Genomic DNA, 16,324 nt, shown 5'->3' on the forward strand with positions numbered 1-16,324 from the left:
ATATTTCTCTTCTGTTTATTATATTTACTTACAAAAACTTTCTTTGCATTTACAAATTTTTATCCTATCACTTTTACTTTAATATGGTTTGGTTCTATGCTGGCGATCACGTACTTTACCAGTACCAATTTTCGCCACCAATTTATGGCTAGAATTTTGTTGAATAGGTATAGTTTCAGTAGTCCTCCAAATGTTTATAAGTCCACCTTCACCTACTGTTATCAAAGAACCGCTCTGTAAATGATATTAGACAATATTAATTAAAATGATATGAATTTCATTTTAACTTTATTTATATTAAAATTATACCTTTTCATGTAGCCAGCTATCACGTACTATTTGTTTATTCCCTATCATATTGTAACATGTTTCTAATTGATCATTTATAACATTTAAACATCTCAAGTTTTCCCTAAAATGTTTTAATAAGGAATATATGAAAAATATTGTCAGTATGTAAAACTAATTGTTTATGTTCATGTTTCTAATTAATATAGTTAAGAATATCATTAACTTTGATGTTATACTATCTGACATTATTAAACTTTTTAATTATATAGCAATTTACCCTTTAACATTACTGGCACCTGCAAGAAGAAACGGTTGTCCAAGTGCATTTGAAGCATGAAATTTGACTATGTAACAATCATCTGGATCTGCATTCTGAAAAGAATGATATAAATTATGTAAAGTTTATCATTTTTATAAACATTAATATTAATATAAATTATACATATCCTATTAACCTGAGAAACTGCTAAATTACTGCGATCAAATTTAGCATATGGTGTTGCTCCATCATGGTCCCAAAGTTGCAGTGAATTATGTGTTGTGCACCAAAGGTTGTCATCATTTAACCAACCTATCCTATCCTATATTTTTGTTTAAAATAGATTCTAATTTTTTTGATAGTATTTTAATAGATAGATTTTAATACATAGATTTTATAAAGCATATTAACTTACCACTGATGATTCAGTGTTTAAAGAATAAGTTAACGCGGAATCTTCCGATGGCTGTGTAAGGTCAAAGACATTAATCAATCCATCTGTACTACCAGATGCTAAGACGTCCTGCTTACTAGAATGAAATGCCAAAGAGGTTACATCTTCCACGTGAGATTCCCAGTATCCACCAAGGAGATTATTTTTGTCACCCAATTTTGAACTAGTATATCGTGCATCCCAAAATAAAATAAATGTATCTCCTCCAATATGTTCAGTACCACCTGCTATAAGCTTTTCATCACAACTGACATCAAAACTACAGAGTGGTTTCGTTTTGCCATCTTCTGTAATATCTAAGAATAAAAGAAAAGTACATTAATGTACAAACTTAATTGTAAAATTTATCATTACATACCTTTAAACCTTGCAACAACTTTGCCTTTAGCTCTCAAGTCGCATGCTGTAATTTCTCCATTGTTTGTAGCTGTATATAAAATATTTTTAGAAGTAGGGCTAAACCTAATACCGACAATAGGTGTTTGATTATGAGTTAATGTGGCAGTTTGGTTTAAGCTTTCCCCAACAGAATATATTATACATGTATGGTTGGATAAGGCTGTACCAATTCTAAATTCTGGATCACTGTACATAAACATTAATTCATATTGATATTGATTCAGATATTTTGACGATATCTTTTAAACATATATAATTATGAGTCGATTCACGTCAAATCCAAGTCAAATCCAAGTCTAATATTAAATATCTAATATCTATACTTTGAAAATATATTTTCTGTAACTATAAAAATGGTATTTTTAATTTCATGTTTAATTGAATTAATAATTGTAAATTAAGCAAAAATATTAAAATGCTTGAAAAATTAAATATATTTACAATATTAATATTTCATTCACTACGATAAAATACTAATTCCTAAATAAAAATTTTTAAAATTATTATATATTAAATAAATCACATTTTTAAAAATACTGATTTCTCTATGGAATTGTTAAACAGCACGTTCTAAATGAAATGAAGAGTAAAATTGCATAGCACTACATAATAAACATTCAAGTAAAAATTTTAAAAATTTTTTAAACATCGTACTTTTCTAAAATAGATTTGACGTAAAATGCTCCATAAGGAAAAATAAGATTTGCCTTTGAGTTCCACAGATAGCAAGAATATAATTATGATCAAGAGATACTGCTTCTTCAATCGACGATATTAATTCGCTTTTTCTTTTGATGGTTCGATTGTCATCATGCTTGCGTGTACCATGTTCAACACTTAATTTTTTTAATGATTCAACAATTTTAGCCATGCTGCTCGTTTTCGAGATTCTGAGCAGATATCACAAAATTAAGGTTAATATCACGTTCGAATTGTAGCCATACGCCTTCTCAAATATAAAATATCTGCCACTTTGAACTAAATTGGGATTATTAGACTTTTTATTTTTAACTTTCTATTTTGATGTGTAAAATTATCCAACGCGTGTTTTCTTTTTTCTTTTTATTTTAACTGCGAGTTTTATCAGATTGCGTCGTATAAAGACGCAACTTTTTTTGCACCGGTAGGAACAAAAACTAACGTAAACCATGAAGTTTGTTTAGTGTTAGTTATGATAACTATACTACTTTATCGATAGGTGGCTCTGTGTTTGTAGCATTGTTTTCAGTGGTCTAATTTTCAAATTAAAGAAAGATATTTGAATTAAATAAACTTTTGTTCTTTTTTTTTTTACTACATTATTATTTTAAGTATATACGTACAAAAATTATATTAAATAGGATCAAGAGATGTTTTTTCATAAAAGTGAGGCGCTAATTCTAATAACCATTCTGGTTGTATCACAGTTATGTCCTTTATATACGTTTTGTTTGTTTGTAAAACTTCATAAAATAGTAACCTTGAAAAAGAAAAAACAAAAATTTAGTACGATATGTATATGCGTTATTATAGAAATATACAAGATGTTACACTAAGGTTGATGTACAAACCATTGAGGTTGCTGAAGTGTATATAAACAGCTATTTGGATGTATATACAAATCCTTATTTCCACGTACTGTTTTATATACTCCAGTGTAATGCAAGTACGCCGCTTTCGGAAAAAGTCCAGCAGTTATACATTTTAGAATTTGTTGTAAATTTCCTTGAAGGAAATGAACTATTATCAGAAAATTTTTATAATTCATACTATATATAAAACAATAAAATTTAATTTAATTTACCATTAGCCGAAATCAACGGTATATCTAATTTCTTCATCATAGAATGCATTTGCGTTCGAATTTCCGTAACTCTGCGTAAAGCTTTGTTATTAAGAAACTGTTTTTGACACCAACTAGGTGTTCTATTTTTCTCATAAGCAGTATATACATTGAGCAACGTTAATAGGTCTCCCTCCTCAACTTCGAATTTTCTATGCGCTATTCTTGCCTTTATAGCAGCGTGGCCTCCTGCAGGTCTTACAAAAACATTTTGTACTTGAAGCATAGCTAAAATCGTTGATAATTCTTCGGAACATCCCATTTCACCTGCGTAGGGTAGAAGCTAATTACATAATAAATTATTTAAAATAATTTTCGGTGTTTTATATGGAAAATTTATGAGGAATTAAGTCTGTTCATTAAACTTTACCTGATACTATAAGAGATTTTGCCAAAACAGGCTCCAATGGCATTTCTGCCATTGTTACACCCAATGGTGTCGTTAATTCTCCATTACTGTCAATTGCTCCTAATGCATAAAGTAATTCCAACCCAGTTAGAAGATTTTTACTTGGTGGAGCAGAAGGAAAATTAAATCTTAATACATTATCAATTCCTAAAGCTTTCAATTGTAAGATCGCCGGTGCTAAATCCGAGCGTTGCATTTCTGGTGGCGTTGCCTCAAATAGTTCTGAGTATGCTTCCTTTGTGTACAATCTAGATTTTGGATGAAACTTTGAAAAATATGAAAATATAAACCAACAAATAAATCTTTATTAAATTTTTAAACAATTTGAACATTTACACGTATTGTATACCTATATGCTTTTCCTGTTCGGACACGACCCGCTCTACCAGCACGTTGATTCGCGGATGCTTTGGACACAGGAACAATTACGAGAGAATTTGTCTGAGTTTCAGCTTCATACCATGGAATTTTTACAAAGCCACAATCAATAACTAGACAAAAATTTCAATATCTTTTTTAAACTGAATTTTTTTATACAAGGTCTTATATATATATATATATTATTTATTATTATTTAGAATATAACTAACAAAATCAATGTTTTATTAAGTTCATACCATAAACAATATTTGGAATAGTGATAGACGTTTCTGCAATGTTTGTGGCTACGATAATTTTACGAGTGTCTTTGGCAGCCCTCCAAAATACTTTCAGTTGTTCTGAGTTCGGAAGAGATCCATACATAGCCAGAGGTAAAAGTTTCTCTGAAAAAGAACAATACGAAGGCACTGATAAAATCTATCTTAAACTCTGAACAGTTATATAACAGGACAATGACGACGAGGGTATCATTCCGTATTCTACTCACGCTTGCCTTCCTTTATGAGCTTTGCATGCTCTGATAAAAGAGAAACTGCTTGATCTACTTCGTCCAAACCCGTAAGAAACGCTAGAATATCACCAGGTTCTTCATTTTCGTGAATTTTCAAAGCAGTATCTATGACGCTGGTCACGTAATTAGCTACTGGCTCTAAAATAAAATACAAAAATGAGAACATATTCATGACATAGTTATAGGACGTCGCATAGTGAATATATGTATTACAAAAACTCGAAACGGAAATAAAAAAGCAGATTTAAAAAATTGGAACATTGGGAAACAAGTAAAAAATCATTGTAGAAAAACAAAAAAAAGATATTGATGATTAATAATTGTAAACCAATTGCTTTATTTATCAATTGACCTATCGTATTATTTATAGAATGATGTGATGTATTTATATATGTATATATATATATATAGATATACCTATAATGTAGAAAATATCCACTGGATAAAGTCTACCTTCGACGGTAAGTATAATTGCAGTATCTTTTGCGGAATCCTTCGTTGTATTTGTATTGAAAAAATCTCGAAGCTGTTCTGCATCGACCGTAGCGGAACAAACGACAATACGTAAACTTTTCCGTTTCTAAAATAAAACAAATTTTTCCTGATAATTAGTATATCTTTTACTTAGACTTGAATTAAATTAAATGTTTATGAATTTATAATGTTCAATTACCCGGATTATTTTTTTCAGAAGTCCCATAATAATATCCGTAAGAAGGGTCCTTTCGTGTACTTCATCCACCACGATTACAGAATAACTTGTCAACAAAGGATCGCTCATTAATTCACGAAGCAGAATTCCCTCTGTCATATACTATCAATAATATAATTTTATATAATTATTGGCTTCATTTAACTTTTATTATTTTTTAGTTTTCTGATAATTAAAATTCTCTATTATTTTAATTTATTATTTCCTTTGCTGCTTCAATTAACGTCTAAAATAATACCTTGATCTTTGTCGTTTCATCCGTATAATTATCGAAACGTATAGAATAACCAACTTCGGTGCCTAAAATACAATTGCGTTCATCAGCAACACGATTAGACAAAGATGTAGCCGCAACCCTTCTTGGTTCTGTGATGCCAATCATTTTCCCATCTGTACACCATCCTGCTTCAAGAAGATACTGTAATCATTTTAAAAAATAAAGCTTCCTATGTATGCAATTCATAAAAATAAATATATGTACATTTGTAATTAATTGAATATTATAGTAATACACGTTTAGTATATTAAGAAAATATACTAAACATTTTATGGTTTAGAAATACCGAAATCTTATTGATTTTTTACTAAAATTTTATTGCTTTTAATAATTTTTATAAAACAAACATCAACTATTGATAATAAATACAAAAGAAACAGTAAAAGATAAAATGAACGCTTTGATAATGATACTGGAAACGTCCTAAGATAATAATGGTAATAATAATAAAATGCTGAATGATATGATTTGAGTAATACGAATAATGATAAAATGCATAATAAAGAAATATGTAATGAATATCGAAAAAATACAATATTACATTTATATTCTTGAAAATACTAATACGGTTTTATTTTATCTAATAATGTAATTCTCCTCATATTTGAGAGGAACTACCAAATAGATACGAAATACATTTTGCGAAAACTATAAAAAGTAAATTGCCTCGATATAAATAAACTATTGTTCTGCATTTATCTTAGACAAAAAGATTTGCGATAGACATTGATGTGTTATTACGTAATATTCGATAGTTATAAAACTTTATCTAACATGAAAGTCAATTAATACTCTTATCGCAGAATGGCTAAAAGGCTAAGTAAGGTAACACCATATATCAGATAAGCAAAAGTTATATTTTACATAAACTTGATTAGTACACTGTTGAATGCACTGATCGTTTTTCAAGTTCAACGCGAAGTTCTATTCTCTGAAATCTGCTGCCAGCTTTAATTTTGCATTAGCGCACATCGGTAACGGCGGAATATTACATGTATTACGTCTTTGTGGTTTAATGTCATATTTATATCGGATTTTATTGAAAGCTTGTTACAACGGTTTACTTCGACTTCGGCAAACTTACAAGTACTCTAACTAGGTAACTCATGACACTGGATCACGCTAGAAATACGGATAAAGGCAAGAAGTTGTTAATTATTACAAATAAAAAGTATAAAATTATATACTTTGATACACTTAGTGTTAATAATTATCACGTATCAATATATATTACTTGACTCGTATATTTAACATAAATACATATTTATGTTATGCATATAATACAATTTTATTGCATATATACAATATTATTGCATATAATAATGACAGTCAAAATATGCAATAATTTGAAGTACAGGTATAAAAAACATACTAAAAACATTTTATGAAAATTTACGCTAGATCCGTCATATTATTTTTCAGTAGTATATGTAAGTTATTGTTTATTATCGTATAAGTAGATATTAACATTATCTCCAAGTATTCCAATAATATCGAACATCACAGCAATACCACCAAAATCAATAATCTATGACAATTAATCAATATATTTTAATAACCATATCCTACAAATATGAAATTAAGACATATTAATAAAATACTTAACTAGGAAGACAAATGTATTATTAAATATTTAGTGATATAAATCAGTATTAATTATTACTAATAATTATGTTTATCTAAAAGAGCAACATGTGAACTAATACATATAATCTACAAATAATTTAGGAAAATTACTGTTGAAAATTTTGTTTATGATAAAACATTAACATATCATATATTTTATAAAGCTAATTCGTAATAAAGTATTATTAGCTTGCCATTTAAGGGGTCATACACATTTTTTCATACATCAGTCTGCTGTGTATATAAAATACATGCAGAAAAATAGAAAATACAAAAAATTTTATCAACATATTGCTTTCGTAGATAAGTTTGCAAATTTCAGTGTACAATAGTCATCTTAGTCATTATATCACTAGTAACAAATAGTAGAAAACAATGTCTTCCAAGATTCACACTGTCATCCTTGAGTATAGACATCAGACGAAGATATCTCTTCATCGATCAATGATGGTACATCTTGCATGTATGTATAGGCCCGTAAATAATGAAATTCAGTTACATAAACAAGTAATAATACAACAACATATAAAGACCACTTTACAAGTCTAATATATTCCCGCATACGATCAAAAAATATTGCCAAAAGCAAGTAATCCATGACAGCATGAAAATTCAAAAATTTCCAACAAAGGGTTATTATTGTAAAGGATAAACTTCTAAATATAGCTGTTTGTCTAGCATAAAAATGTTCTCTACTAATTGGTGTTGTTCTATATTCAGTCTCAAGAAGATCTTGATATAAATATATATATCGATTCCAGGCTGCGCTGCTGAGGAACAAATGGACGGCTATAAGTAATATGTTACGAAGTGCTGCATTTGAAGTTTTCAAAGTTACATTTCCAGGTTCCAAAACTGAAGATACAGGAAGTTGTGGCAGCTTATCGTAACCTCCACGTCTACTTGAGTTACGAGCAAGAAATTGATATAAGCCAATAATAAAAACGACGCATCCAAAAGCATCACAAATACCATCGATAATGTAACCAGATGAGCCAATGTCTGATCGTTCACCATTAATATTTGCTCTTTTTCTAGCAACATGTCCATCCAAATCATCCAACCATGTTCTTGCTTGAAACAGTATTACACCCAAACGTCTATAAGACAACGAATCATTGGAAACACATTTACCAGCCAGCACTGCTATTAATACATGGAAACAACTGATTGTGTTTGGTGTCACCCATATCCAAGAACTGCTTATATGCAATAGATCATCCATGATAGCTGCGAGAGGACTCAAGAGAAAATGGTTTGGATGATCAAGCATTAATCCTTTTATAGTCACTGTACACAATGGATTAAAATCACAAGGTATGATTGAAACATATTGCGTGCCATTTGATATAGGTCTTATATCATAATTTTGTGTTCTAGAATACAATAAAAGATCCATTCCAAGGAAGTATAATGTCATTAATATCAAAATTGCCAGGAATGACCTGCTTACTAGAGTTGTTGAACCAAACATTTTGTATATAAATTTGGCACGTTTGTATAAATTGGTAAATATATTGTTATATCTTTATAACATGTTCCTTGTGTTATATCATCACTTTCTTTCTTTATAATAGATTCAAATATATTATAGATATGTAGTTAATGTAAATGCACACTGCTATTAAATATTAGCAATAAATTCATTGCTCAGTAATTTTATTATAGATACTTCTTTAATATAACACGAATAAAAAAAGCACGTTCGTTTGTTATTTTGAGGCAATAATATTATTGTAATATTCACTTTTCCGATATAATGAATTGTGTATGGCAAATAAAAAATACAGTCTTTCAACTTTTAAACTCATCACGTGACTAATTTGACTATGATGATTTTTGTACCATACTTTTTTGCAGAGTTACGAGTACAGTGGTATTATCATTATAATTAACAGTACTTTGCTCCGTTATTAGTAATGTTGTAATATTCATGGACGACGTATTCATGGGACATGGATCAGTGTGCCGTGACTACACATGGCTAGATGAAATCTGCAGATTCCGAATATACTATTTTGATCGATTAACTGATACCATGCCGGTATATTTTATTCGAGTGAATGGAAAACGTTTCGAATACCTTATTTAATACATTATCACATTATTTATCAAAATAGCATGAGTTTCTTTTATAATAATTATATTTCTATCGCACTGTTATCAGATAATTTCTTTTTTTAATTGTTCGATAACAAAATAGCGAACTATAAAAATTATTATTCCATGATATTTCTTTTTACGACACATTATTATTCACTAAGTTATTAGGTATAACTATTATGAAAATTACTGTTCCTGAAAAATTTTACTAACACACATTACAATTTGAACAGATGATGATGTACTGTCGAATTTGTTTGACCACAACAGAATGGCGATACAACAAGATCTTTATCTGTGCGCGTGCGCGAATTTATATATTACTTAAAATTTCTATATATATATATGTGTGTGTATATATATAACATTTTTATGATATGTGTACATATATCGTGTAAATAAAATCCTAAATAAGAAAATCTAATATACAGGGTGTTACTGAATGCATGATACATGAAATGCATGAAAAGTAAGGTCAAAAATATATAGAATAAAATTTTGTCATATAACACACTGTTTTCGAGAAAATTGAATTAAAAAATTTGTCAAGTATGCTTAAACTTAACTAATTATGAACTAAATATGCGTAAACGATACATTTTAAAACAAAATTTTTCTGTTTCAAACCTCGTTTTCAAGAAAATACAGTTTGCATATGTTTAGTTGAGAGCTATCTTGGTACACACGCATAATAAATTTTCAAATTTATTTCTCTCGGAAAAAAAAAGAATGTAATTCTTATGAAAGAATTTTATTACTATTTTTTCATGTAGATTCACTTCCTTTCAGTTTGTACTACCAGTTCAATAACACTCTGTATATACAAAGTGATCGATTTTAATTTATATACGCAAATTACTCATACAACAATGTATCAATTGTATAAAAAAATAGTTCATATAAGAAGTGAATGGTTTCGAGAGGGCCATAAGCTGGTGTAAGTAGTTCTTTTGAAGACGACGCATAAACAAGGACAACGTAAACACAAGAATACCGCTCCGCGTCTTTCCTTGTCTTTCATACATTAAATTTAATAAATTAAAGTTAAGATATCTGCTAAACTAGTGGTTTTTCGATATAAATAGGTTAATATGGTATATAGGTAATATGGTATATAGGTATATGGTATATAGGTAATACAAATACGTGTCATCTTCGTATGAATTTTATGTGTCCGTATATAGAGAAAAACTATGTATTTATATCATGGTATACGAGTAATTTACGTTTATAAATTCAAAACGAATCATCTTATGTATATGAAAAACAATCAATTAAGTTATTTGGAAAATCATGTATATTCATACTCTCAATCAAAAGAATCAGAACTCTCACTCAAAAATATTACACAACTACTTTAAATATTACAAAATTTAAAAAAATAAGCAAGGAAAATTTAATTATGACATATTAAGAATATCCAAATTTTTATAAGTACATGTTTGAAATATATATAACTCTGTAAAAGATTATATAAGTGGCAACAGCAAATATGTTATATATATGTATATGTTACATTATATTTTATATCATAAATTTATGTAGAATTATATTACTACATACAATAAAATCCATATCATCACAGTGTTATTTATTTAAATTTCACCTCCCTATATTATAATATAATTCCTTTAAAATAAAGGCATACCTGAGGTAACTGCGTACTCTTTCCACATCCAGTTTCACCGATTAACACTAATGTTTGATATTTTTCCAGTAAGTATATAATATGACTTCTATACTTAAATGTAGGCAACCGTTGACGTTGCATATTAAGTGCAAGCGAATGATGCGCATTGTATACAAATTGTGTGGATGAATGGGCTTCTGTATCTGGTTTATCCTCTTGCCACATACTATCACCTGTAATTAAAAAAATTATCAGATGAATATAAAATATAATACATATAAACAGATGCAAATAAGGCACATATATGTACAAAATTTATAAGTTCAATAGGTTATGTTATACAATTGTTATATATATATATGTAAGAATAAGTCTTACAACATATGATAATGTCAGCGTATAATACTACTTTTAAATCAGTTATAATTTAAAAAAATACATTAGCAAATAAAAATAAAGAAAGAGGAAACATTATCCTTTTACATGTTTGTACGGATATGTTAAAAAACAATTGTACTTACCAGGTTTAGAAAAAGTCGGTTTTGTATTCATTTTATATAATTATGTAAACAATACAACGAGATAAAATTAGTTGCCAAATATATCATCAGATTATAAACTCCTATATTTACATAATAATCACACAATTCAAATAAACACAACTATTTTACCGCCCGATATATATGTAAGTAAATACACATAATGCGTTATTGGTACGTTGACAGACGGAAGGAACGTGGACCTAATTGGTTATTTCCGATAGACTCAACACAATCATAAAGATAAACATGCGTATTGGCTGAAAGTGTCACACAACAAATAAAGCAATATAGCAACGCATGACGATGAGCGATATAATGCAGTACTTCTCTTGCCTCTATGCCATTCGAATTGATAACGACGCTTACGAACAACGCAGTACATATATATTTCTCACATCTGTCAGATTCCTTTAAACTGTAGTTTTCCTATAGATGACACTGTATATAATTTGAAAATATTTAAACAATTCTAATTATAAGAATATTTATAATTATTATATGTTATATTACTCAGCTATATAAACAGTAGGAAAAAATCCACTTGGTAGGAAATATTTTTTATTATTTTTAATTGAATTGAACGAATCAGAAATTTCAATTTCATATCCTCACACATACATATATTTCAGCAAATTATTTAATTTTATTTCAATTCCAAACTGGACCAACAATATATCAAAAAACATTGAAGATCTAATATAGGAAAACATGAATATAATATTTCAGTTGATATAATATAAATGCGTAGTATGAAAGTAAATGAAATAATAAACATGGAAATTATACATAGATCCTTTAAGATTTAAAATCAATAGCTATATATGACATTATATATATACATATATATAAAAATATGAACATTATGTATGTGAAATCAAAATACAAATAGTACAAAAAAATTCTCTGATGTATTATGTTAAAATTTTTGAGGTTCTGTAAACTGATAGTAAATAACTTTTTATTGAACTATATATAAATCGCAATATTATATACAAAGATAGATATATTACTTTGTACACAAATAGTTTTATTAATAACAACCATCTCGTATTGTGTAAATTATAAGAATATAGAAATCTAACACAAATATATTAACACTGCATTTTAATTAATTTTATCTTGTCCCTGGATGTTTTAATATAATTTTATACAGTTTTGCCAATTCACATGTAATATTTATTATATAAGAAATAATATTACAGAGTTATTCTGGTTTTATCATACTTTATATGAGAACAATTTGTACTAGATAGTAACTAAAGAAGACTAATGATGATATAGTAACATCTTCGTGTTTAACATTATTAATCAATTGGTTATATTGGTACATATACACTAGATTGCTTTTAATTTTGCACTTATCATATTGTGTTTAAAAGTATGCTATTATATTATTTTATTCACACATAAACTTCAAATTTTTGATATGCAACTTTTCACTAAAGTAAAACTGTTAGTATAGTATTTTCCGTCGCTGTTATTGCAAATAACATTACATGTTTTTTGCTCACCAGTATTTTTTTGTACATACAAGTTATTACATATATTAAGTATTTTGATAATTCTGATGATTGATTAATAGTATATATATCTTTTTTATTAGATGTAGTTTAAATTTTAATTGCAAATCATTTAAACTATATATCGTATTAATGTCAGCGCACTCACACACTTTACAATTTGCGTAATTTCTGTTTTACGTTTGGTGAACATTAAATTATATATGTACATACATGTGTGAAACAAGTATTTGTAAGAATTTACAAATAGGATTCGTTTTACACCTTTTGTCAAAAAATACTAATGAACACTGGATGAGTTTTAAGGTATTTTAGGAATGTATTTTGATTTGCAAACAAATATTGTTTCTTCCATCTTCGATATAAAGTGTTAATGTATGTCTGTGCATCAGAAAGAATGAGAATTATATATGGAACATCTTCGTACAAATATCATTCTCAAGCACCACACTATCATCTAGTTTTACGTATCAGAAATATATTATTTATATTATTTGTAATCTCCTCATTTTGTAAGATTAAATCTGTGTGTATATACGTGTAATGTATGGACGTCAATGGAGAATTTAGGAAACATGAATGGTAGTCATCTAAGATGGTAATTTGTAATGATGTTATGGATATATACTATTGCCAATCAAAGACATAAAAATGGTTGCAATAAACACACATAAAATGTCTGAACACAAAAGTCATTAATACAATATTGAAATCTTCGTTTTTAATGCTCGTCTACCATGACGATGCATGGATAACAAATTTTAGGTGTTCTGACTTGTCGTTTAGCTTAAAATTGCATCTATAGATTAAATCTGCAGTAAACATAAAAAAATATTAGGCCGTAGCTTCTGCTTCTCCATTGCTTTCCGTTTCAGCACTCTTCTCATCAAGTTTTGTTTTTTTTTCAGGACTGGCACCATCAGTGGCAGCTTCTTCTGTTGTTTCACTCAAAGTCGTTGATTTCCTCTTTATACAACAACTATCGATGGGAGCATCTATGAATAGAATCAATCATTTTAATATTATTCCTACAAATGAATTGAATTTTCTATAGTCATCAATAATATATCAACTACTTATATAGTTTACTCTTAATATAATTATTAATATGCATACAATTGAACATATTAAGTATCTAATCACAGATTAACAAATTTTTGTTGTAATTTTCATAATATTACCTGTAGAATCCCCATTTTCTGTTGATTCTACTTCTTTTTCCTCCACCTCCTTTTCCTCGTTTGAGCCATTTTCTTTGGTTTCTTTGGCATCTCCATTTTCAGATGCTTTTGAATCTTCGTCAACTTCTTGAACAGTTTTCTTTTCTTCCTCCACTACTTTCTTTTCTGGGGATGTAACAACTTTGGTGTCTCTAAAAATTGGGATATATTATGTGCCTACATTAATTTTCAAATAATTCATATAGAGTAAAACATAATATGTAATATATTCTGTACTGAAAATATCCATGACATTCATATTTCTATGAATGAAATACTTATTCTATTATGATACGTGATTCTTTAGAGCGGCTAAACTATATAGCTACAGACAGAGATGGAATGACAAGGAAAAGAAATAGAGATAGGACGCCAACCGTAGCGGCACCTACCGATGTTAATATTATCCTGCTTTCGTCTCCCCCTTCCCGCAACATACTCCTTTCAACAGAACGTTACACACGTATACGTACGCAATACATGCAGACTGTTTCGGCGCGGCAAACCGTGGATGTTCGTGGACCGTAATATATACATCAATGTTACATATGTATTTATTCCCATATTATCGGAACTTAAATAAACTTAAATATTACTGATGTTTATTATTACAAATATTATGTATTTTTTCTTAGAAATGTTTAGTAAAAAGTAAAACGCGAGTATTCCTGACATTTAGTCGGTAAGGGAGAACAGATCGATACGTTGTCCATTTTCTTTTTAAGGTGATACGTGTACAATCATCCGCAAAATATTTCTAGAGAGAGCGAGAGTTCTTTTTATACATGAGTAATCAACATTCTATGTGTTTATATAAAAATATTCGAACTATTGTTAATACTGAGAAATTACAATTTAACGCATTGTAAAATATTTTATTTTAATTTGCAATCACGTTTATCCATTATATTCGTAAAAATATCGAATGATTCATAGATAACAAATCATTGGGGTATTCGCGATTAAAATATTCATAAAATAAATATTAATAATAGACGAACACGCGCTGTAGTTTCTTATCGCATGTATCGTATAACTGAAGCTACAAGTGGGGAAAATAAAAGGGTAAACGATACCGCCAGAAAAGCGGCTCTACAAGTAGAGCACATGTCACGGCAAAAGCAGGTAATCCTGAGAACGTAACGCGCCTCACGAATCAAGCTGAGAATATCACGTAGAGAGAGAGCATCCCCTCTTCCTCCACCGTGGTCCCTTTCTCGTGACTGTACAAACTACGTATGCTTTCAAAAGTACACAAACAATTGCGATACAAATAAAGTTATCAAAACAAGAGAATCAACTTCAAACTTGAATCCTTTAAAACAGATAAGTAAAAAATGGGGATTATAAAGCATTGTTGACCCGCCGTTACTGTATCCAGCAAAGAAACATAACAAAAGCATTCAGTGAAAACGTGTGATTTCCTTACGATAGATCAATAAAAAAAATCTGTAGTACTTACTTAGTTTCTGTATCCGCCATGCTGATCAATTTAATCGTGTGATCGATAAAGCACTTAGATACAAAACGCACTTAATAAGGCCTGCGTTTTTTACGCACCGGTAAGCAGACGTAGAATTCTGGTATCACCACTGCCGCGTAGTCGCGTACCGACGCGCAAATGGCAGAGAGACTCGCACACTGATTCGCCCAAGACCCGAGTTACTCGGTCCGGCCGGCAGGCCGGCGGCCTTCAAACACTTTTCTTTCCCGCTCGTTTACAGATGGCGCATGATTCGGTCCCTTATTAAACTATTCGTTGTAAATATAATTTTAAAATGACTAGAAATCGTTAATATATAATTCCTTCACAGAAGAGAAAAGAATTACTGCAATATGTTTAGTAAATAATATTATCAATAGTACTTATTAATCTCAGTTTATTTTCCGACGAATATGACCTTAGAATACGTATAAATAATTTGCCGCTATATTTCAATCATGAATCATGGTTCAATGAAGTTTCTTAGAAAAATGCCTGTGGATCATAAAAAATATGGAATGCAAGTAATTAATTATGGTATTAGTTTTATTTTTTTTTTTTTTTTTTTTTTTTTTTTTCAAATGAAAAATACCACACATGTGAAGTACAATACATTTATCTAAATCTGTCAATGATTATGTAGTTTTAGGTTCATGGTAGTGGTAGCTTCGCCACTACCGCATTG

At 29.0% G+C, this 16,324-nt stretch overlaps 4 protein-coding genes across 4 annotated transcripts; all 4 read right to left on the reverse strand.

Annotated features, from left to right (window-relative positions):
* Position 1: 1 nt before the first annotated feature.
* LOC139989316 (WD repeat-containing protein 89) lies at positions 2–2,516 on the reverse strand. The gene is made up of 7 exons (XM_072007568.1): positions 2,111–2,516; positions 1,363–1,589; positions 966–1,300; positions 747–872; positions 569–663; positions 310–412; positions 2–234 (listed from the first exon to the last, which is right to left on the reverse strand). The coding sequence occupies exons 1-7, from the start codon at positions 2,272–2,274 to the stop codon at positions 79–81; spliced, it is 1,206 nt and encodes a 401-aa protein (XP_071863669.1). The 5' UTR covers positions 2,275–2,516; the 3' UTR covers positions 2–78.
* LOC139989300 (probable ATP-dependent RNA helicase DHX35) lies at positions 2,402–11,750 on the reverse strand. Its single transcript, XM_072007531.1, has 12 exons — positions 11,396–11,750; positions 10,893–11,107; positions 5,477–5,656; positions 5,200–5,340; positions 4,944–5,106; positions 4,503–4,664; positions 4,252–4,398; positions 3,984–4,125; positions 3,596–3,882; positions 3,187–3,492; positions 2,954–3,107; positions 2,402–2,862 (listed from the first exon to the last, which is right to left on the reverse strand). The coding sequence occupies exons 1-12, from the start codon at positions 11,424–11,426 to the stop codon at positions 2,736–2,738; spliced, it is 2,055 nt and encodes a 684-aa protein (XP_071863632.1). The 5' UTR covers positions 11,427–11,750; the 3' UTR covers positions 2,402–2,735.
* On the reverse strand, positions 6,354–9,588 carry LOC139989318 (ceramide phosphoethanolamine synthase-like). Its single transcript, XM_072007571.1, has one exon. The coding sequence runs from the start codon at positions 8,613–8,615 to the stop codon at positions 7,539–7,541; it is 1,077 nt and encodes a 358-aa protein (XP_071863672.1). The 5' UTR covers positions 8,616–9,588; the 3' UTR covers positions 6,354–7,538.
* An 819-nt stretch (positions 11,751–12,569) lies between the features above and the next one.
* Positions 12,570–15,817, reverse strand: LOC139988684 (uncharacterized). The gene is made up of 3 exons (XM_072006367.1): positions 15,619–15,817; positions 14,118–14,308; positions 12,570–13,931 (listed from the first exon to the last, which is right to left on the reverse strand). Exons 1-3 carry the CDS (start codon positions 15,636–15,638, stop codon positions 13,771–13,773), a joined length of 372 nt encoding a protein of 123 aa, XP_071862468.1. The 5' UTR covers positions 15,639–15,817; the 3' UTR covers positions 12,570–13,770.
* Between the last annotated feature and the right edge of the window lie 507 nt (positions 15,818–16,324).

Source organism: Bombus fervidus, chromosome 7, assembly GCF_041682495.2.
Source record: "Bombus fervidus isolate BK054 chromosome 7, iyBomFerv1, whole genome shotgun sequence".
NCBI classification, from domain to species: domain Eukaryota; kingdom Metazoa; phylum Arthropoda; class Insecta; order Hymenoptera; family Apidae; genus Bombus; species Bombus fervidus.